The sequence below is a fragment of the Cervus elaphus genome, chromosome 25, assembly GCF_910594005.1.
Source record: "Cervus elaphus chromosome 25, mCerEla1.1, whole genome shotgun sequence".
In the NCBI taxonomy this organism is placed as follows: Eukaryota; Metazoa; Chordata; class Mammalia; order Artiodactyla; family Cervidae; genus Cervus; species Cervus elaphus.
In genome coordinates this window covers 38,828,144-38,852,445 of record NC_057839.1, presented here as the reverse complement: position 1 = coordinate 38,852,445, position 24,302 = coordinate 38,828,144, and the positions used below count along the sequence as shown (strand labels likewise).

Sequence of the window (24,302 nt, the reverse complement as noted above, 5' to 3'; positions counted from 1 at the left end):
TAAGGGACATGCTGACTCTTCACACTGCAGTTACCCCATGTTATTTGTACATGTGAAGGAAAGCAGAAAGGCCATTCAAATGAATGGATATTCCACAGAGTCCTCAGAATTGGCTTTGGAATGTGTCTTTGTTCTCATACTTGAATACAGGTATAGCTAGTTTGGGAATTTACTTCGAACTTAATGAATTAATGAAGCTGTACCTGTGAACGCTTGTCTCTGAAGGAGCTGAAGAACTCCTCTGTTCTTCCGTTTTGTACTGGAAATAGACTAATGATCTGTCTTACTAGTCCCAGCTCAGGCCGAATCGCACCTCTTTAAATGTTTTCTAGAAATAGACAAGTCAAGTGGTCTCTTTGCCCAGTCAGGAACTTAAGGAAAATAGTACACAGAGGGAACTTGATCTATAGGCAGTGCAAATGCCAACTGAAAATGAAAGAAAGACTATATTTGGCATTTATCTGCTTTCTAAAATACAGTGAAATCTTTTTTAATGTGAAGCACAAGGGAATGGAAAAAAATGGACTTTGGGTTAAACTAGCTTTCCATTATCTGATTTTTATTAAAGAGCAATGAGGCTGCTTGGTTGGCTAGGAAATAGCAGTTGCTTTGAATTATGTATTATTTTGAATAAAGCAGTATCAGCTTAATGAAATTCACTTTCTTGGGAAGATTAAACAATGTAAATCCTAGATGGATCCTGATCAGTATGTTTGTATTTAGTAAAATGTGTCTCTTCTCCTATTGCCAAATGATAAGACAGTATACTCAACCTAGGTTTATTGAGCATTTGCTCACTGGGAACAAAAAAGCGTGTGTGTGCACTGTGTATTTCCTGGCCTTCTGAGGTATATTAATATTTGAAAGGGAACCTGGGAGTCAATAGAGGATGATGGAGTTTTAGTGTCAATTTGCCAGCACAGCAATTACATGGTTCTTTTTCCAGTACTGCCTTTTTCCCAGGTCCTGAGCTAACTTCAGCCTGGTAACTAGGATAATGCTTTACTGTAAAGCACAATGATCAGTCAGTGCTACTTTCTGTAAGAATATTTTCTTTAATTAGTGATGAAAAGAGATACCATTGGGCTCGGATGGAAAAACAATATTGCAATTTTACTACTTTTGTGATTTGACTTACTAAACCCTTTCTTGAAATTTCCTGAAGGAGGCAGCATACAAACCAGAGTTCAATTTAAACAGTGACTGAAACTCAGCTAGAATCTCCTGCTAAGTTAACCTCACAGTGTACAGGACACCAGACTGGTGTCTGTAAGGTGTGATTAAATTACTTCTCATTGCACCTAGTGGTATTATGCTATGGATGTTCCAGGACAGTAGTTCTTAGGATTTAAAGAGTGCAGTTGAGTGTTCATCTGTAGGCATATGAGAGTAGAAAGGAAAGAAATCACCAATTTCATGGTGGTTTAACTGTTAATGTCTGCCTTAACGGTGGTGGTGGTTTAGTCGCTCAGTCATGCCTGATTATTTGCTACGGACTGTAGCCCACCAAGCTGTCTGTCCTTGGAATTTTCCAGGCAAGAATACTGGAGTGGGTTGCCATTTCCTACCCAGGGATTGAACCTGCGTCTCCTGCATTGCAGGTGGATTCTTTACTTACTGAGCCACTAGAGAAGCCCAGTATCTACCTTATCAAATTTTAAAATGTTTTACATAAGGAAAATGAAAGGAACAAGTTTAGTAGTACTGATTATTATTTTTAAAGTTATTTTTGGCCCCTATAGGTTCCTGTAATCCCATCAGTACAATCAGTTTGTACAATCAGTACAAACAGAACAGTTCCCTCACCCCAAACACTCCTTTGTGCCATCCCTCTGTAGTCACACTCTTACCCCTCTCCCTCTCCTTATCCCTGGTATTCATTGGTCTGTTCTTCATCCCTTTAGTGTTGACTTTTCAAGAATGTCATGTATATGAACTCATAGTGTGTGTAGCCATTTTAGATCAACTTCTTTCGGCAGCATCCTTTGAGATTCATCCAGGTCAGTTGTGCGTATCACTGACTTGTTACATTTTATTGCTGAGTGGTATTCCACTGTATGAATATAGCACAGTTTGTTTATCTATTAAAGGACATTTGATTATTTTTAATTTTGGGAGATTTTGGATAGAGCTGTTGTAAGCATTCATTTGTGGGCTTCCCTGGTGGCTCAGCCCTAAAATATCTGCCTGTAATGCAAGAGACACAGGTTAGATCCCTAGGTCAGGAAGATCCCCTCGAGAAGGAAATGGCAACCACTCCAGTATTCTTGCCTGGGAAATCCCATGGACAGAGAAACCTGGCAGGCTACAGTCCATGGGATTGCAAAAGAGTTGGACTTGACTTAGCAACTAAACCACAACAATAAGAATCATTCATTGTGTGAACATAATTTTTCATTTCTCCAGGGCAAATACCTAATAGGCTTGCTGGGTCATATGGTGAATGAATGTTTATTTTTATAAGAAACTTCCAAGCCGTCTTCAGATAAGCAGTATTATTTTGCGTTCCCACCAACAGTATATGTGGTTTTACTTGCTCTGCATCCTCACCAACTTTGTACTGTAACATTTTTATCTTATACATTCAAACAGGTGTTTGAAACGCTTTCTCATTGTAGGTATAATTTGTTTTCCTAATGACCAGTGAGGGCTTCCCTGGTAGCTCAGCTGGTAAAGAATCTGCCTGCAATGCAGGAAACCCTGGTTCAATTCCTGGGTCAGGAAGATCCCCTGGAGAAGGGATAGGCTACCCACTCCAGTATTCATGGGCTTCCCTGGTGGCTCAGTCGGTGAAGAATCCACCTGCAATGTGGGAGACTTGAATATCTTCATGTGTTCGTTTTCTATGATTATATCATCCTAGGCGAAGTGCCTGTTCAAGTCTTTTGCCCAGTTTTATGTTTTTTGTTTTTTTTTTTTATTAGTTGGAAGCTAATTACTTCACAACATTTCAGTGGGTTTTGTCATACGTTGATATGAATCAGCCATAGAGTTACACGTATTCCCCATCCCGATCCCCCCTCCCACCTCCCTCTCCACCCGATCTCTCTGGGTCTTCCTAGTGCACCCGGCCCGAGCACTTGTCTCATGCATCCCACCTGGGCTGGTGATCTGTTTCACCATAGATAATACACATGCTGTTCTTTCGAAACATCCCACCCTCACCTTCTCCCACAGAGTTCAAAAGTCTGTTCTGTACTTCTGTGTCTCTTTTTCTGTTTTGCATATAGGGTTATCATTACCATCTTTCTAAATTCCATATATATGTGTTAGTATGCTGTAATGTTCTTTATCTTTCTGGCTTACTTCACTCTGTATAATGGGCTCCAGTTTCATCCATCTCATTAGAACTGATTCAAATGAATTCTTTTTTTTTTTTTTTTAATTTTTATTTATTTATTTATTTTTTTTGTCATACATTGATATGAATCAGCCATAGATTTACACGTATTCCCCATCCCGATCCCCGCTCCCACCTCCCTCTCCACCCGATTCCTCTGGGTCTTCCCAGTGCACCAGGCCCGAGCATTTGTCTCATGCATCCCACCTGGGCTGGTGATCTGTTTCACCATAAATAGTATACATGCTGTTCTTTTGAAATATCCCACCCTCACCTTCTCCCACAGAGTTCAAAAGTCTGTTCTGTATTTCTGTGTCTCTTTTTCCGTTTTGCATATAGGGTTATCGTTACCTTCTTTCTAAATTCCATATATATGTGTTAGTATGCTGTAATGTTCTTTATCTTTCTGGCTTACTTCACTCTGTATAAGGGGCTCCAGTTTCATCCATCTCATTAGGACTAATTCAAATGAATTCTTTTTAACGGCTGAGTAATATTCCATGGTGTATATGTACCACAGCTTCCTTATCCATTCATCTGCTGATGGGCATCTAGGTTGCTTCCATGTCCTGGCTATTATAAACAGTGCTGCGATGAACATTGGGGTGCACGTGTCTCTTTCAGATCTGGTTTCCTCAGTGTGTATGCCCAGAAGTGGGATTGCTGGGTCATATGGCAGTTCTAGTTCCAGTTTTTTAAGAAATCTCCACACTGTTTTCCATAGTGGCTGTACTAGTTTGCATTCCCACCAACAGTGGAAGAAGGTTCCCTTTTCTCCACAGCCTCTCCAGCATTTATTGCTTGTAGACTTTTGGATAGCAGCCATCCTGACTGGCGTGTAATGGTACCTCATTGTGGTTTTGATTTGTTTTGCCCAGTTTTAAATCAGGTTTGTTTCTTAGTGTCAATTTTGAGAGTCTTTTATATATTTTAGATACCAAGTTCTTGGGATAAATTCTCCTGGTCTGTTGGTGGTTTTTTCTTGTTCTTAATAGAACCCCTCAAAGGAAACTGATTTTGATAAAGTCTAAATTATCAGTTTTTCTTCATTTATAGAATGTAGTTTTGCTGTCACGTCTAGGAACTCCTTGACTGACCCCAGCTCATGCAGATTTTCTTCTGTGTTTTCTTCTAAAAGTTTTATGGTTTACTGTGGTTCTTTTTGGGTGTGTGGTTTATTTTGAGCTAATTTTTGTGTTATAGAGTGAGCTATAGGTTGAGGCAGGCCCAGGACTAGAGTCAGACTCAAACACAAAATAGAAGAAGGTGTCAAAAAACTCAGTAATCAAAACAAATTAACATTTTAATGCAACATTATAAAAAATAAAATTAATGCAAAAAATTCATGATGAGTAAAATTCCAATACTCTAAATAAAAATGGAAACAGTGACAGTGCTATGTCAAGCCATATTGAGACAAAAGGAAAAGTAAGTTGAACTGAGGCTGTCTTAATTTAAAATTTTGATATTTTGTTCATCACAGTTTTTTAGGGGGCCAGGAAGTAGGGTGAAGTTCAAGAGTTGGGGGAAGTAGTAAACTTGATGCTGCTTCAGTAGTAGTTTGAGTTCTAGACTAATTTCCCAGTCCACCTACTCCTATTTACTTTTCAAAATCCTCAAATTTAGGTTTTACAACTGCATTCAGAGAGAGAGACTGGGTGGAATGTGATCCCTCTGTTTCACCCAGCACCAGGAAATTTTTTTAATTAAAAAATGGTTAACAATGATGGAAAACACTGTATGAAATAAATAATTAAACAGTACAAATTGCAGCAGATGTGCCTAGGAGGAATTGTCTAAGATCACCGCACATTTGCAGGGACATTCATATTATAGGAAATAAATTAATCTCTTTGGTCCCAGTGCAAGTCCCCTCTCCCATGCTGGTGATAGGTTCCCTTCATGTAACTGCCACAGGCACAGCTGCTGGCTTTTGCTTCATTAGCTGGGGCATCAGGCATATTTTAACTTGGCTTTGTGCTTAGTCACTCGGTTGTGTCCGACTCTTTGTGATGCCCCGGACTGTAGCCCGCCAGACTCTTCTGTCCATGGGGGTTCTCCAGGCAAGAATACCGGATTGGGTTGCCATGCCCTTCTCCAGGGGATCTTCCCAACTCAGGGATCAAACCCAGGTCTCCCACATTGCAGGTAGAGTCTTTACCATTTGTGCCACCAGGGAAGCCCATGAATACTGGAGTGGGTAGCCTATCCCCTCTCCAGGGGGTCTTCCCCGACCCAGGAATCAAACCAGGGTCTCCTGCATTGCAGGCAGATTCTTTTTGCTTAGTGTCTCAATATTGTTGTCCAGAGCCCATCTTCTTGCTGACTTGAGGACTACGACTCAGCTCTCTTATATGAAAATTAGACTTTTAACAGAAGATTTTACAACCTCCCTAAAAAGCTCATTTCTGTTTATAAAAACTCTTACTATCATCAGACCTTTTTTCCCCTTTACTTTTAGCCTACATTCTCATGCCTAGAGCCCACATCCTTTATTCAAGTCCTCAAGGAATTAGAGAACAGCTGGTCAACATCCTCTGTTTCCTTGAAGATTATAAAGTTACTGTTCTGTCTTCTCTTGTCTAAGTGAACCAAACTTAGTTGATATTGTTATTTTAACATTTTCTTGTGGGTCCTATTTTCTCAACACTTCTGTTACCTCTGATACTCTTTTTTCAGCTATTTCTAGACTCTCCAGTGAGCAAACTGGAGTAAGGGGGCTCCTTGGTGCCATGTGGGTGGGCAGATCATTATATTCCTAGGGTTAGAACAATATATGGCACATAGTAGGTGTTTGGTGAACATGTATTTGTTAATTTTGCTTTACCTTTTATTATATTTTATTCTAGTATACTCTTTTTGGGACTTACTATCATAGCCTATTCCATGCCAGCTTCTCTTGCTTTTGTTTTTGTTAATAGTTTTTTCTAATTAATTTGGAATTTCAGAATATAAATATGTTTTCTTTTAGATTTGATGAAAGAAGTACAGATTTTGTCTGCTTCTTTAAAACTTGAGATGATCCTTTTTCAGACTTACTAAAAATAGCTATGTCTTGAATTCAGTAGAGGTAGCAGATTTACTGTGGATGCTTAAAATACTGGTAATCTAAAACTCTAATGAATATAATTTGTTTTGGTTGTTATACTGTTAATGAATATGACCTGTTTCCTGGGTCTATTTTGTAGAACACACTCTGCTTTGAAGTAAAAGTTATTTGTTGGAGTTTGTCACTGTATTTTATCAAAAGTCCAGTCATTACTCTCCCTTAGAAGACAAATTCTGGTGTGCTTATCACCTCGTTTCTGTTCTCATTTCCAGTCTTTTTTCAAAGAACAGTTTATAAATTTAACCAGTAGACTCTTAGTTCAGGAGCAATTCTTTAGATTTTCTATTCAACATTCTCTTCTTTGAAATAATGTTTACTGTAGGAATCCTATTTCAAAGCCTATAGTGAGTGTCTTTTCCTATAGTTATATATTTGACAGCGATCTCAGTTCAGTTCAGTTCATTCACTCAGTCATGTCTGACTCTTTGTGACCCCATGGACTGTAGCATGCCAGGCTTCCCTGTCCATCACCAACTCCCAGAGCTTGCTCAAACTCTAGTCCATCAAGTCAGTGATGCCATCCAACCATCTCATCCTGCCTTCAGCCTTTCCCAGCATTAGGGTCTTTTCCTAAGGAGTCACTTCTTCACATCAGGTGGCCAAAGTATTGGAGCTTCAACTTCAGCATCAGTCCTTCCAGTGAATATTCAGGACTGATTTCCTTTAAGATTGACAGGTCTGACTGATCTCATGAGGAGCCTATCAGATCCTCCTTCAGACTTCATAAATCACTGAAGAATGAGGAGTCAAAGAACGTCTTGTCCAGTTTAATAGTTTATTCATTTTCTAGTATCATTTAACTCTGCAACATGCTGTATTAAAAGGCATCTTCTACTTAATTTGTGTCAGCAGTCTCAAGGAAATGTGTTCTGTGTACTATTTTACTTCTATTTGTAGTCCTTCAAAATAAGAGAAACAGCCAGTGTTTCCCTTTTGATTAATTAGAAACTTTTAATTTTCCTTCTCTACACAAGAATTTGATGTTTTATATAATTGGCATTTAAGCAGATCTATACACTTCCTTGTATAGACAGGATTGCCAAGAATGGCAAACCTGGATGAAGACTCACCTAATAGATAACACAACCCTGAAGGAGAAACATACTGGACTCCATAAAAATGTCAAAAAAAAAAGAGAGGTTGATTTTGTGGACAGGTCAATTTTGTCAGTGTTCAGAATGACACAGTATTGTTTATAAAATGTATAAACATATGACACAGTAATGACAGCTCTCTGTTGTCCAGCTCCAGCACCACACCACACCCCCACTGAGAGAAGACCAAGGAAAGGACTTTATGTCTTGTAGGATTTTCTATGTCAGACTTTCCTCTCCCAACCAGAATTTGATGAGTGCTCTTTGGTAACAAATTTTCCAGCTGTTCTATCAGAATTCTGGCCAGACTTCCACAATTTATTAGTGTGGGAAACAAAGAGTTCTATAATTAACTCATAATCCCAGGATAGTGTTTTCCCCTTTTCTGGAGTACTAGATCATCTTGTATCATAAGGGGTTTTGAGACCGCCCCAAAGGGCTCAATAAAAGAGTATAGTGTATAACACTTCTTTACCTATACTATATTAAAACAAATAGTGCTTTACATATCCTGTATAGTTCATCTCTGAAGACTCAGGTTCTCCTACAGTTTTTTTGTTTTACATGCTTAATGATTTCTAAGATCTGATCATATATATCTCCTGTCTAGTAGTTAGAGACTTAAAGCTTTATCCATTTGTGCTTTGTTTATTTACATAAAGAAAAGATTTATGCTTATTATCTTTATGCCCATCTTGAACTATTGACAAATGAAGAAGGGTAAAGTGATCTGGGTCTGTGTAGATTAGATCGAGAGATGGTCTTAGGTAGTGCTTCCCAAGCTTTTTCACAGCCTGGTGTTCATAATAGATGATACTATGTGATATTACAGACAAACCCACTCTTTGCTGGTGCTGACTTGCCTGAGGCTATAGTGCCCTAGGCCCCTCTCAACCCCCCAGGGCTCCATATCTTGGCACACTTGATCCATCCTCTGCCCACCAGGACGGAGTTCTGTGAGAATTTTGGGAATGTGCCTGTAGTAAGTGCTGTTTCTCGGTGGGTATTTGCCTTGATCCACGGCTGGTGTCACTCACCCTGGAGACTCTAACCTCCTGCCACCTATTTGTTTCCTGCTCCCAAACTGTCATTAATTAAAATAATTATTAGATTTCTTTAGTCATTATTTGTCCTTTTTTTTTCCTGCCTTTGTAAGTTCTTCTCAAATAGACTGGAGCAAACTGACATTAGTGTTTTGAATTAGTTGAAGAAGATTGTATTTAATTTTCTTACCCAAGAGACCTTCGGTTTTCTCTGAGAACTTTTTCTCGTGATGAAATTCTTTAGACGAATTTATTATCAGCTACAGATGTGATTCATTTTGTGCCAAGGACAATTACCAGGTTCCAGATTTTTACTGCTTTAACAGTTACCTTAATTTTAGAGCAGAGTCTGTAAATAAACTGATTTTAATAAATGCATTTTCCATGGGTTTGATAGGACTTAATTTGATAATTAGATGCCAGTTTTCAAAAAGTTTTCACCAAGGCTTCCCTGGTGGCTCAGATGGTAAAGAATCTGCCTGTAATGCAGGAGACCCGGGTTTGATCCCTGGGAAGATCACCTGGAGAAGGAGATGGCAACCCACTCCAGTATCCTTGCCTAGAGAATTCCATGGACAGAGAACGCTGGCTGCAGTCCATGGGGTCGCAAAGAGTCAGACACAACTGAGCTACTGACATTTTCACTTTCTTTTCAAAAAGCATAATCTGTGCATCCGTACCAGATATTTATGGCAGGTATAGAGCAACGCTTTTCCTTGTTTGTTTGTTTTCAGCAACCCCTACATTTATAAAAGTGCCATGACATTTCCTCTTTTCACCTTTGGGCTTCTATCTGGTTTATCAGAGAGAGAATTGTTTGGGGCAGGGGAGAAGGGAGATTAAGAAGATTTTCAGCAAAGAGTGACAATTGCTACCTGTCTGGCCCTCTGATGGAACTTCCTTAGAGTTGGAGGAATGTGGAGGGGGGAAAATGGATAGGCACGTGCTCACTTAGAAGAGCAGAGAAAATGTCTTTAAACATTTTTGTTTGAGGGGTATCTCCGTGAAGATCAGGTGGGTGTTGAGGAGTCTTATTTATTGTAGACAAAAGTTTACTCAGCAGGTTTGCTTCCTGAACTTGAAAGGAGTGAAACTAAACCCGATGGCCCAAGCATACTGCAAAATAATCCAAGTTTGGGAAAAGCAAAGGCTTTGGGAGGACAAGACAAATAACCTGGAAAAGTTTAAAGCATTCCTACCTGACTCTTCTACCTACCTGGTTAAGTATTTTAATGTGGAAAGCAATTTTTCTTTCTCTGTGAAATAAAGCTTGGGTTTGTGCAAATCCAAAGAATGTTTTTTCACCGGTACCATTCCATTTTCATCTGCCTTCTTTTTCTTCATTTTGGACTCACATCTCGATCTGTGTTCTTAAACTTGGGCATCAGCATATACATGGACTTTCAGATGTCATGGGCAGTCCTGAGGGTGTGCACGGCCATGAGACTGCCTCCACACACATGTGCAAAACTGTCTGACAGTCTCCTTCACAGAAATGTGTGAGGCTCTTACCTTTGAAGATTTTGGAAAATACTTCTCTGAAAGAATCTCTGAGTTAGCTTATCCATTCTTGTACTATATGACAAAAACCAAACATGAAAAAACCAGATGGAGTTTCTTTTACAGTGTAGATCAGCAGCTGGGAAGGATCAGGAAAGGGTGTTTCATCATAATCATGTTTAAGATACAAAATTAGGAAGGGTGCTGGGCTTCTTTTAGCATGTGAAGTAGAATAAGAGCAGTGTTTGGATATGTGCATTACTGACGCCTAAGATGTTATGCAGGCATTGATTTCTTTTATAGTAACATTTGTGAACTGGGCAGTAGCGGACTTTTTCTTTTATGATTTTAGTAATATCATCTGCTTTTTAGTATAAACTTGCTAAGATTTCTTCTGGGTTAGGTGGGTTTGGAGACGATTTAAAATCTGCAGCGACTCTTCCTTCCCATCTTCTAAAACAGAGCGTTGCATAATTAGGAGGTATAAAGGAATGAGCACGGGAGTCGGGAAAACCTCCCTGAGCATCCCAGCTCCTCGTGTTCAAGTTCTGTGACCTTGAGAATGTTACCCCGCCTCCTGCAAGCCTCAGTTTCTTCTTCTTGTGAAATCAAGAGGTGAGATGATTAGTTTTGTAGTGTTGTGAGGTGTCAGCTACTTTTATAACATAAAGTTGCAGATAACCTGATAGTTCCTTTCCTCCCATGTCCTAAAATACAGATTCATTTCTCTCATTGATTTCTTCCTCTTCTCCTTATTTGCTTCCATCACATCAAGTAAACCAAAAAACCACAGCAGTAAATTATTTGGGGTTTTTATGGCCTTTTTACTTTTGCGGAAGGGTAATTCCAAAGTTCCTGTTTTGGAATCTTGACACTGCTTTTTGTACACAAAGTGTTTTCTTCTTCTCTGCCCCAACCCCCTATCTTTTCTTCGGTCTCTGCAGAGAAGAGAGCTCCCTGTGTTGAGCACTTTAAAGTCTGATTACTGCCTTGACATCTTGCTTACGATCTCCAGCACCAGTTACTGTCTCTCTCTGGCTGCTGCTTGAACTGAGTACTTTGGAGACAGACTGTGGTTCCTCTGCTCCGCCAAATTATCTAAAATGACAGTAGCTTTTGGTTCAAAAAGCTAAACTTAATTTTATGGTAACACGGAGTTCAGTTTAAGCAGCTACGGGAAGCCAGTGGTGGTTCCACAATGCTTTGGTAAGATGAAGTGGATCAGTGTAAGAATAAAATCCTTTATCAATTTAATAAAGCAAATCAGTATATTTAAAATATGCAGACTAACTTCAGAATCTAATTCTTGGCAGTGCATTGCTTTCTGTCTGGTCTGTGTAGATCTCCTATCATAATGGTTCCCTCTGGTCCTTTAATTCAGATGTGTTCTCTGCCCTCCATTCATTGTCTCACTCAGTAAATCTGTCCGTCTGAATGTGGCAAGCCCCCAGCTGCAGAAGTACCTCTTCAAGAACAGAGGATGGAGGGTGACTTTGTGGATGGTGGATGAAGTGAATGCACTCTTTCTAAGTAGCTGTAGCTCATTTGTCTTGTGATAGCTCCTTGGGCTTCTAGCAGGCACGTGTCCCATTGTTGTTATGTAAAACCCAGTATGTGTGTTTGACAAGTTAGCAGCGGGGCAGCTCTGCTTGCTCCCCAGCCTCGCTGCCGTCTCAGCGATTGTTTGGTTTGGCAGATGGCCAGCTCTCTGCTATAAGATGCATTTCCTTGACAGGACAAAGTGTGGAACTGCATTAGCTGCAAAGTTTATGAAGGTTAGCTAAACACACACAATAAATATTAATAAACAAAAAAAAAAGCCCACCCACCTTTGACTTTGAATTCTGTTTCTTCATTCCATGTTTTGGAATCCGGGTAGTATTTGATTAATAACCAGTCTTAGGGTAATTGAGCCTTAAGTATCTTTTGCCTCACTCAGACTGCTCCCAGCGCCCTCATGGGATGCCTTGGTGACTCACCACCTCAGTGGATGGCGCTCTGGAATGACTATTTAGTTCAAGGGGGCTCACTTGCCTTCTCCTTCCTTCTGTGTAAAAAGGAGGGTAAACGTGCTTCTCCATGAGAGCTTGTGCTGCCCAGTCACGTGTGTGTGTGTGTGAGGGCGTAGGAGGGAAAGACTGTGAGCGGGAATAGAGATGCAGCGCCCGGAGCTTGGACTCCCTGGAAAGCAGTCAGACGTTGGTCTGCTGGCCCGGCCATTGCCTCTCTCTGACATTTACACCCTCGGCGTAGACGGAGAGAGTAACGGTAACCTGCTGCCCCTGGAAACTGCCTGTTTGGCTGGTGTCTTGGAATTTATCAGGCCTACGTTGTGGATCTTTTCCAATTCTGTACCCTGCTCGCTTGACAACATATTTGAGAACCAGTAATCTTAGACTGCTTAGCCAGACCTCTAGAGAACCAAGGAAGGGAAATAACTTCAGTACTATGTCCTTAAAATTGTCCTGGGGCCAATTGTGGGCAGCTGAGATTTCTGAAGACCCTTGAGAGCCCCTCTCCCTGTCTTCCCTTGCCCCTCTGGCTCTTGTTCATCCCTCTTTTCTGGCCCACATTGGGAGGGCACTAACCCTCTGTGTGTGTATGATACTTGAGTGTAATAAAAATCTGGAGGAATCAAATTATTTCTCATAGGCAGTAATGATTTTAACTTGAAAATTGTCCATCTCCAACCCCACCTAGCAAAGCAATCTATTTAGGTTGGGTGAGTTGTAACTTTTAATTCATTCCTGCAGCAAATATTTATTAAGTATCAGACACAAATCTAGGCACTTGAGACCCTTGGCCACAGGAAACAGACCAGGAGCAGCCTGTGCAGAGCGTTTATTTTAGTGGGGGCGGCAGACAGTAAGCATGTGTGCGTGCCTACTTAGGCTCTTCAATGTGTCTGACCCTGTGTGACCCCACGGACCATAGCCCGCCAGGCTCCTCTTGTCTGTGGGAATCTCCAGGCAAGAATGCCGGAGTGGGTTGCTGTGCCCTCCGTCAGGGGATCTTCCCGACCAAGGGATCGGACCCACATCTCCTGGGTCTCCTGCATTGACAGGTAGGTTCTTTACCACTAGTGCCACCTGGGAAGCCCAGACAGTAAGCATAATTAGCAGTAAGTTATATATTATGTCAAAAGCATGATTAACAGTAAGTTGTATATCATCTTAAAAGGTGACACATGCTATGAAAACAAGGAAAGAAGGGGAGTCGTGTGGTGCCATTTCAAACAGGGTGGTCTGAGTAGCAATGACAGTGAAGCCAAGACTTGAAGGAGATGAGTATTGGCTTGGATGAGCTTATTCTAGCTTTGGTGGGAAGTTGTCTGTGACTCTTTTCAAGTTTCCACATACCTGACCTTGATTGTCTAGAGATTTCCAGTGGTCTAGGCATGGTTCTCACATTAGTCCCAGTGACAGAGCACCTAGTAGTCAGGCTGTGCTTTGCAGATCATGAACTATTGATAAACTTAATTCCATCTTACCAACAAGGCAGTTTTATTGGGAGAAAAGTGTGACTTTTTCTACACACGCACTGTAAAGTAAGTTTCATGAGCACGTGCACAAAGGTGACAGCAACCTCACCCCCTAGTTGTTTAACTTTGATTTACTGCTTTCACATTTTACTGAAAAATATGATTTACTATTTTCAAGTTTTTCTATGAATATTCACTCACCATTGTATATGTTTTATCATCTTTTAGCACTTGCTAGTAGACATTGAGTAGCAGATACTATAGGTTTAAAAAAAATTGTGGGGCAAAAACTTAAAATTGTGCAAACCTGCCTGTTTAGCTTAATTTTCCCCCTGATGACAGGATAAACACAGCCACTCTGGTTTGATTTTCTCAATAGAACATCTCAACCCTGTTCAGCAGCGCTAGAACAATTCTTCTAGAATATTGTCAGACATGAATTAGAAGTTCTACAGACACTTTGACATTTCTTACATTTCTTCCTTAGCTTCTCAGGAATCTCAGAGTGGGCTTTGTAGCCATTTAACTATGTGCATTTTTTTACCAGTCAAGTGGAAGCCAGAATTTCTATCAAAAGGGATTGCAGAAATTACCAGATATTCTATATTAACAAAAGAACCACGTGGTTGGGGAGAAGAAGCCAAAAAAAAAAAAATTCAGCCCAAGGTAGATTTAGAAGACAGAAATTTCCATGATTCACATTTTAATATTAGAATGTAAGATGGCAATATCTAATTGTACCCTTTCCCATTAGTCCTTGTATGTTGCTTGGCACATGAGAGATTCCTAATAATCACTGAATTAATGTTTCCACTCATTTCTTGTTCTATCAGAGTGAGATCTGCAGAACCCAACATGTGGTATTTCTGCCTACCAACCTTAGCCTCCTTTCCCTCCCTTAATTCTATCCCTGCCATCTCTTCCACCTCTGCCCTCTTATTTCAGCAAAAATTAAAAACAGGTTGTAGTTCTTACTGGGAACTTGCAGTTCTTTCTGACCCCAGAACAGCACTTATTTTCCTCACCAGTAATGATTCACAGGATCATAGCTTCTTCCAGTGAACCTTCTCCTAACCTGCTTTTCGTTCAGGTTAACATCACATCTTTATATTCCATATCTCTGTTTTACTTCTGCAATTGTCCTGCTGGTTAATCTCATAGATAGGGAGATATTATTCACAGTTCACAAATGTGTGTTGTTCCTGAGAAAGCTTTATGAGATTTGGATCTTTGTAAACTAAAAATAGTAACCACCTGGCCTCAATATGCTGTCCAGAGGGGCATACTGTGTGCATAAAAGCATGATTCGCTGAGATCTAAATCTGCTTCATTGGTAAAATGAACCAAGTTATGTGAGTTCAGCATTCCAAGATGCCAGCCTGACATGACAGCAGAGCTGGGAAGGCCCAGCTTCGTGGCTTGATGCTATCGGAAAAGGAGCGGAGAGAAGGCTGGAAGGGGACATCTTTTATATTTTTATAGAGTGTCACAGAGATAATAAGTGATAGAACAGAACTCAGTGGTTTGGAAGAAAGTGCCCTAAAAGCTGCAAGTCATCATCAGGGTGGCATTCAGTTTAGTAAACTAGCCGTCCAAGCACCAGCAGAGTTTTCTCTCCCTTTTGTCTGTGCCCCATTTAGATGATTCCCATGCCTTTTCCTTTTCAGAGCGTTGTCCGCTGCCTGTGGCACCCAAAGCTGAACCAGATCATGGTGGGGACTGGAAATGGGTTGGCTAAAGTCTACTATGACCCCAACAAGAGTCAGAGGTATTTCATAAGTGTTGCCTGTTTGAGATGGATGACAACAACTGGGGGGAGGGCTTTTTTTCACCCCTGCTTTTATTTATTTCCCTCTTTGATGGGGATCCACCCTTTTAGAAAATGCAGCTGGCCCAGAGTAAAGCCTCAAACTCCTCATATTGTGCTTTAAAGAGGATTTAGATAGCTCCTTGATCCATACAGAATTCAAAGTGAAAGTTTCCTGGGGATTTGCAGTTCTTTAGCTGAAATGTTGAGTGCAAGATCGGGGGAAAGGCCTGCCCACTCTGCATACCACCCTGGACAGTGGCATTAACAGTGATGCATGTAAGGGATTAACAGAGCAGGGAACGAACCACTCACAGGAAATGGAACTGGTTTGTCCATTTTGTTCCCTTTCTGTTTGGGCTTTTCTCAGGTACCGTTTGGATGTTTGGTGGAGTTGTTCTCTGCCAGCAGAGGAGGACAGCACAGACAGTTTCCCCTTCTACCTCACATCTGCCCAGTTGCCAAATTTAAGCATACCAGTGTGTTTCAAGGATCTAAAAACCTCACTGGAGGCTCAGTCAGTCCCTCAGTTATTTCTCTTTTCCTTGGGCACAAAGGTAAACATGTGTCACCATCCAAAAGAGATGGTCTGTTTCTCTCTATTAAGATACAGTAAGTGATTAGCTGTTTCTTTAGAGTAAGCCTTGGCTATCTAGTAAAAAATTCCACATGCTGAATTTACTGGGGTTCCCCATAAACCTGTTGTGAGGTCCCACATTCTTCTGGGGGGAAAGGAAGCCTGTCCTCTATTAGTTAATATTTATTGACTATAGTCTGGCTCTAACTAGAAGCAGACAGTCCTGTTTCCCTCAGAATTTTCTGGAATTGGAACCTTTGCCCCATAAAATAAAATTACATATTGTAGTCTTTAAGAACAAATAGGATTTTGTTTGTTATTTAATAAATTAAAAATACTAATGTAAGTAGGATGAAAGGAAGGGGTCCATTTTACTTGAGAAAATGATGAACCCCATTTGATAGCACCCTTTAGAAGGCACTATCTTTGGACTCTTTTAAAAAATTTACTTATTTGTATTTGTCTGTCCTGAAAGGGATACTCATTATTGCTAAGGAGAGTGAGACATTCTAAGCACACTTTTGGCTAATCCCACACATTCTTGGGCTGTAGCCCCTTGGCAATCCTGCCAAGCTGACTAGGATCCAGACATTTTACTCTTGTATTTGAGATGTGGACAAATGCCACTTGGGCTGTAGACCACCCAGGTTGCTTTCATCTGAGCCATAAACTAAAATTTGAACCCTGTGACCTTTAGGGTGAAAAGGTTGATTAATGTTATTAATATCTCTTTAAGATCTTAATTTTAGGTTATTTCTATAGATTTTTTAACTAGCCTTTTGTTTTCCAGTTACCTTTCTAACCCTCTCACACAGTAGTAACCACTGATGCACAGACTTGCCGTCCCATATGTTTAATCTCTTATCACCAAGGGCTCCATCTGTTGCCAGTCCTTGGAAAGTCAAGGACTTGGTGAGATGATGTGTACAGAGTGTGTTCCTGAAAAGTGTCTAATGCTTTTGACATCGACTTTCTGTTTCTAAGACCAAATAAAGGAAATAATTTGCTTTAACTCCTCTCAGGGGAGCGAAATTATGTGTAGTTAAAACCCAGCGGAAGGCGAAGCAAGCGGAGACTCTAACCCAGGACTACATCATCACCCGTAAGTTGTTAGCATGGTCTCTCTGTCATGCATCTGTCTTCTAGTCTTGTGCGCTGTTGATCTCATGGCTTTAGAGACAGAAAAAGCCCTCCAAGTTCAGGCGTATATTAAAAAATACCCTATTCATGTGTTTAGGATGGGAGTCATGTAATAGCTAACTCCTTCAGCTTCTGTGACTCATCACAGAGACAGGGTGACTTCATGTAACTTTCAACCCCAAAAGGAAGAGCCTAAATTCTGTGACCCTGTGACAGATTGATCCAGAGACCTTCGGATATAAAATGAACTACCTGAGGTACAATCAGAAATCTTATCAGGACAGAGCAGCATCTCTCAGGTTTGCCACACAACTTTGTTGATCTGATAGATTTTTGTTTCCCAGAGTCACAGTCTCAGACCTGCCACGGGTAGCGGCTCAGACGCAGTAGCGATCCCTGTGGACTTTCTCAGCGGCTCAGTCTCAAGCCCAGGGGGCGCTGCACTGCTGGGTTTTCTCTCTGCTGGTGGGTCTTGTATAAAACCAAGCCCCTTGAAGCTGGTGATGAGTAAAAAGATCCCATGGCATTTTTTTTTTTGTAAGAGTAGAAGTGTTAAAGTCAGTGTCAGAAGCAGTCTAGCTCGTGTAATTACATGCGGCCTACTTAAATTCCTGCAGTCGTTTGAAGTGAAAAGCTATTTTTCCCTCTCCTAAAAATACTATTGTGTCATGTTGCCCAACAGAGTGATGGGTGGCTGTGTTTCTCAGCTCCCCTAACTCAAGGCAGGCATATTTACTGGTGAGTGATATGGTCCTGGCCCAGGCTGGCAGTGTGCATTGAGGATGGCCAGTACTAGAAGTGTTTTCCAGGTGTTATAGCCATTTCTGTCATTCACATCATAAAGTTCCTTTAAACTGTTATTATGCCTTTAATTCTCCCCCAGTTTTCTCTTTTAAAGGAGTTTTAATTTGCATGTAAACATTCAAAGACATTATTCTGGTACTTTTTGTGGTCATAAATAGATATTTAATTCTTTCCCCAGCAGTTTTCCCCCTCTCCACCAGAATATGACACTGTTTCCCTTATAAATTTGTATTTTCTTTTATATTCTGAAATTTAATTCTGACACTGAGTGAACAACCAAGAGCAATTGGACAGATGTTTACTCTCTGATTTTTATTCTTTTGTCTACCACATTGAAGAAGGAATAAGTCCCTGTTAAGTCACCATGTCAGGAGATTCAGCCACCTCTGTGCATTCAAGACAGCCTCTGTCCCAGTTTCCGTGGGATAAGTGTCCCTCTCTTCTGGTTGCTCAGTGTTGTCAGCCGTTCCTGAGAGGTGGTCACATTTCAGAAATGTGTGAAGTGACTCCAGTGTTTATGAGGCCTTGAGGAGGCAAGCTGTTGGCATTATTCACATTTGGGTCCTGTAAGAAAAAAAGTAAGAGGCAGCCCCATTAAGTGTTTCTTGTCAAAACCACAGAAGTTAAGTTTAACTGCTGCCCACGGTCTGGTAGATGGGGAGCCTCATCAGTGTTTCCGTGACGGTATTTGACAGTACTTCCCGAGCGCCATTAGTTGCCAGGAGAGGTGAACAATGTGTCTGGTCTCGAACGAAATTGGCTAATTGGTTGCAGTAAGACTGTCTTTTATTATTAGATGAAGGCCGTCATTACGACTTCCATTTCATCTACATTTAGTCATGCTCTAGCTATGTTTTTGGATGGAAGGGTTATTGTCATAATGAAATTTTTCAACTGTGACTTCTCCCAGCTCATGCCTTGCCTATGTTCCGCGAACCTCGCCAACGGAGTACGAGGAAACAGCTGGAGAAGGACAGACTGGATCCCCTGAAGTCTCACAAACCCGAGCCTCCTGTCGCAGGCCCAGGTGACTGATCTAGCTTGTGACCCGCAGAGGGGGTCATTGAGGGCCAGGGTGGGGTAATCGAGACAGAACTTGGAAGATCTTTTGGGCCTGGATACCCGTCTTCAGAGATTTTTACTAAATAGGAATTTTCAAACACCTTCTTTGAGCCTCAGAACTTTTTGCTTAAAGAACTGATGCAGAAGCCCAGTGCATAAAACTGATGCAAATGGAGCTGTTGTGCTGAAGCAGAGAGGAAGCCCAGAGCCCTTTCTTCTTGGTCTCCAAGTCCTTTAGGTGATCTCACTGGAGCTCTGGGGCTCCTTGGAACTCAGTGTTTAAATCACTGCTCACCATACTGGCTTAAAATTCAACACTGAATACTTTGGCCGAAATTTAGGCTGGATTAGAGTTCACAAAAGGCAGAAAGAGGCCATCATTTAGTTCTGCGTTATTAAAATAGAGCTGCCTATTTCCCTAGAAGATGAATAAAAATCCTTAGAGTTTCTAAGAAAGTAAGACCAGAAGAAAGCAAGGCAGCATTGGCCATCATACAGTCTTACCTTTACTAGAATCCCTTTTTCTGTTATCAGCTGCATAGTTTCCATTTGTTCTAGGTTCATAAGCTTATATCACTTATGACTTGTTTATTCATCTGAACCTGACTTCTGGACCTCTATCTCTTTGGCCTGCCCCTTCAGCATTGAAAAAAATCTCATATACCAGTCTCGGTTTTTTCCCCATTTTCTCTGCCATCGTCCTATAATCAGAATTCCTGTATAATATTCTTGCCTGGATTATTAAAAAGCCCTTGTACCTAAGCACTCTCTCAACTCACTCTCTCTCCTCACTACTACCTTCATTCATCTTACAGCTTTTATTCCCAATTCCTGTAGTTTTCATCTTGCTGCTGCCCCCACATCTTCAGAAGCGGTGCACTGTCCAGTCGCATGCCCGGAGGTTCAGAGTTCTCTACAGTCTGACTCTCAGCCATGATTGAGCTTTACACCTCACCTCTCTCCCACTCTAATCTTCTGATATGACTGTTCGTTCATTCCTGCCCCCAAATGCCCGTTGAACTTCCCTCTTTCTATACTTTCCCTCTTTTCTAACTTTCCCTTTTTTTGTATTTAAACTATTCCGTTCATTGAAAATAACCTTCTCTGTCTTCTGACTTCTCCCACATTGGATGTATTTCTTCCTATAGATCCCCTTCCCGCATCAGCCTGAAGAGCTCTTTTCTTCTAAGTGCTACTGATACAATAGTTACTGGCCATACAGATTCTCTGGCAATTATTTCCTGCCTGATAAAATTAATCTTTTAGTGCTACTTGACTTTTCATGTGGTGTTTTGTCTTTTTTTTTCTCTTTTTAACCTCCTTGAAAAGTCATATGTCTTTTGTGTACTGGGAACCAGGATAGCAGTTGAGGGTCCAGTGGGGAACAAATTCCCGCCCAGGTGAAGCTTCCTGTCAAGAGCCATTACATACAGTAAAATAATGTCAATCAATTTATTCATCTTACTTGTTTTCTTTCGTACAAGGTCCTTGGAAGATGGCAAGCCCTAAGATATTCTTGTTTAAAACTAAAATAGCACATAATGATTATTGGTTATTTTTATTAATTGAATATCATGTATTCATGCCCAGAGAACTTTTTAAGGCATATATATGGCAAACTATTTGTATTTCTTCCTACATTGCTGTCACTGTGTAAATTAGGCAACTAAAGCATAATAAAAACATGTCTGTATTTTAAAATATTATAGGGAAGTTGAGGTTTGGTGATGTTCCACTTTGGTTGTGATTACCTTAAATGAAAGCAGAAAGGATGATACTCAAGTACTCTTAAGTGTGCTTTAGACCAAAGTCTATAGAAGCCCCAGAATGCTCAAAACCTTGATTCTTCACAGAATGACAAAAATCAGGTCAATCTGAATCCCTGACCCTACCCTGTCATTCATTTAACCTGTAGCCTGGGCAGCCAGCAGTGAAGGATTTTCAACCTTGTCAGATAAGCCCAGAGTGTATGCTCAGTCTGTTCCTGATTTGTTTTTTTCCCTCTGGAACAGGTCGTGGTGGCCGGGTTGGAACTCATGGAGGCACTCTGTCTTCATACATCGTGAAGAACATTGCTCTGGACAAAACTGATGACAGCAATCCCCGGGAAGCCATTTTGCGGCATGCCAAGGCAGCCGAGGACAACCCATACTGGGTTTCTCCAGCATACTCCAAGTAAGGAACCAGCCTTTTAAAATAGAACATTTCTTATGTTGACAAATTGGGTAGAACATAGCAATGGCTGCTTTGGGGTTCTAACTTCTCCCTTTCTTTTTTATTCTGAAGCATGAGAAATAGGCCATGTATAATGGTCCAGAAACATAGGCATTTGTTTATATCTGAGGACTGTAAAATTCTAAATTTTTAAACTAGGCCACTTCCATCAGAGTTATACCAGTATTCTTGCCTGGAAAATTCCATGGATAGAGGAGCCTAGCAGGCTCCAATCTGTGAGGTCACAAGAGTCAGACATGACTGAGCACTCACACAAACCCATTATGGGGGTTCCCTGGTGGCTCACGTTTCCACCTGCCAATGTAGGAGACGTGGGTTTAATCCCTGGTGGGAGTGATCTCCTAGAGGAGGAAATGGCAACCCACTCCAGTATTCTTGCCTGGGAAATCCCATGGACAGAGGAGCCTGGTGGGCTATAGCCCATGGGGTTGCAAGAGAGTCAGACATGACTTAGCGACTAAAACAACAAAACAACAAGCCAGTTATGTGAAACTCATTCTACCTGTGATTAAAAAAGAAAGGAAGAAAGAGAAAGAAAATCACTGCCTATATGCATTTTCTTAGTTGTGAAAAATGTATATACAGTCCATGAAGTTCTCCAGGCCAGAATACTGGAGTGGGTAGCTGTTCCCTTCTCCAAGAAATCTTCCCAACCCAGGGATTGAATCCAGGTCTCCTGCATTGTGGGTGCATTCTTTACCAGCTGAGCTACCAGGGAGACCCAAGAATACTGGAGTGGGTAGCTTATCTCTTCTCCAGGGGATCTTCCCAACCTAGGAATCAAACCAGGGTCTGTTGCATTGCAGGTAGATTCTTTATCAGCTGAGCTATAGTTAGGGTTAAAAAGAGGAGAAGGAAATAGCAATCCATTCCAGTATTCTTGCTGGGGAAGTCCCGCAAACAGAGGTGCCTGGGATGCTGCATCCCTGGGATCTAAAGAGTCAGACACAACTTAGTGACTGAACAGCAACAACAAAAAGCAAATGAAGAGGACAGTTTGTAGGATCCATTATTGAGGATTAACTTTTATTTGTAGAGCTGGTTTGTAAGTAATACTTAACACAGGCAGAGTCGAGCCTGCCAGCTCAGATTCCCTCAGTTAGCTTAACATGGGTGAACTTGTAGTGGTTAGACTTACAGAAAAATCATAAAAACAGTACAGAGAGTTGATACATACTTTTCACCCAACTTGCCCTGATGTCAACACTTTACATGGCCATAGTACATATGGTAGATTTAGTCCTAATTTTTTAAGGAATCTCCATAAATAGTCTTTTGAGCTTTGCTTTTTTTTTCACCTAATAGTATGACCTGGAAACCACTATCCATCAGTTCAGAGTTCATTCTCATTCTTTTTCACAGCTGCGTAGTGATCCACTATATGGCTATACAGTGGTTTATTCCACTACTCTCCTGTGTGAGTATTTAGGTTGTTCCCAGCATTTTGCAATTACTAACATAGTGAATAAATTTGTGTATGTGTATTTTTGTATTGTTGGAAGTAAATCAGCTTTTTTGTTGATGTTTTTATGTATTTCTAAAGTTTTCTCTTCAATTATGAGAAAGCTGATATTTATATGCTGGAAAAAAATCCTTTATAAACCAACTCACGTGTTATACTGATATTGATCCCCTATCTGCTGATCATTATGAGCTATGGATACTTTGCCTAAAAGTAAAACACAGTGTCTTAGCTTGGGTTCTTTAGAAGCAGACCTTGAGAAAAAGACCCCTATGAAGATGATTGAAGCCAAGAAGAGTACAGCGTTAAACAGAGTTCCAAGAGGGTCATTTTCCTTAGCATCCCACAGGGTGACCCTGGAGACCCTGGTCAGGGGCGCAGTAACTGCAGTGCTTCACTCCAGCATCCGTTACCATTGGTGATGGCTAGAGGTGGAACTGGGGGAGACACTTACGGTACTTGCAACTCTCTGGGGATCCAGCAACCTGGGGACAGTCCTCTGACAGAGAGATGGATGCTACCGCTGTGAGTGAAAGCACCCTGCAGAGAAATGATAAAGTGATTTGAGGGCCCCTGGTGGGGAGCATCGTATCCTCTACTATATGTGGTAGCAGAGCAAACTTTATGATATTAGTGGTGGATGTTCGCAACATGTATGAATAACCAGACAACACAGATGGAATGTCTCTGAATGGTTAGTTGGATAGTATCACAACAGCTAAGAGGGTCATATCAAGGCTGGCCAGCTAAATAGTTTGCATTTAGCCTTCATTTGTATCAAATCTGTGTGCTATAAGCTAATACATGTCAACACATCCTTGGCACTCAGATATGCTTGTGGGCTTATGGATTATGCCTCTGTTGACACTTCTGTTTCTAATGGAATGGTTAATGTCTATTACCATTAGGGATTTTTTATACTTCAAAAATTTGTTTAGACGCATACCAAAAATTATCTGAAGAAAGAAGAGTAAACAGAGCCATAGTTTAAAATTTGCCAAATATAGTCAAGTATCATTTTGATAGTGAACTGCTCCAAACAGATGTACATATGTTTGTACACAGAGTAGATTGTTGCCGTGTCTCCACAAATATTGAAAAAATGCCATTTGCTGATTAATGATTGATATTAGCAACATGAGCTTCCCAGGTGGTGCTCGTGGTAAAGAACCCACTTGGCCAGTGCAGAAGAACTAAGAGTTGTGGGCTTGATCCCTGGGTTGGGAAGATCCCCTGGAGGAGGGCATGGCAACCCACTCCAGTTTCTTGCCTGGAGAATCCCATGGACCAAGCCTGGTGGTCTACAGTCCATTGGTTGGACAAAGAGCTGGACATAACTGAAGCGACTTAGCACGCATGCATATGTTAAACTCTTCTTTCTTCTTCCTGTGAACTTTGTTTATGTCTTTTGCCCTTTGGTCTATTTGTCTTTATATTAAGGAGCTTAACCCTTTGTGTGTCATGTACTGCAAGTATTGCTACTAGTCAGTTGTCTTTATTTTCACTTTGTTTATGACATTTTTCCCCCAACTGAAAATATTTTATTAAATGTGGTCAGATTTAGAGGGGTTTGTTGTTGTTGTTGTTTAGTCACTAAGTCATGCCCGACTTTTGGCGACCCCCATGGATTGTAGCCCACCAGGTTCCT

General features: G+C 41.0%; 1 protein-coding gene across 1 annotated transcript in view; it reads left to right on the top strand.

Annotated features, from left to right (window-relative positions):
• WDR70 (WD repeat domain 70) overlaps positions 1–24,302 on the top strand; it is a 270,216-nt gene that overhangs the window by 233,692 nt on the left and 12,222 nt on the right. Inside the window, exons 14-17 of the mRNA XM_043887199.1 lie at positions 15,235–15,335; positions 16,974–17,053; positions 18,806–18,922; positions 20,970–21,132. Coding sequence (XP_043743134.1) covers positions 15,235–15,335; positions 16,974–17,053; positions 18,806–18,922; positions 20,970–21,132 — 461 coding nt within the window. The remainder of the gene's footprint in view (positions 1–15,234; positions 15,336–16,973; positions 17,054–18,805; positions 18,923–20,969; positions 21,133–24,302) is intronic.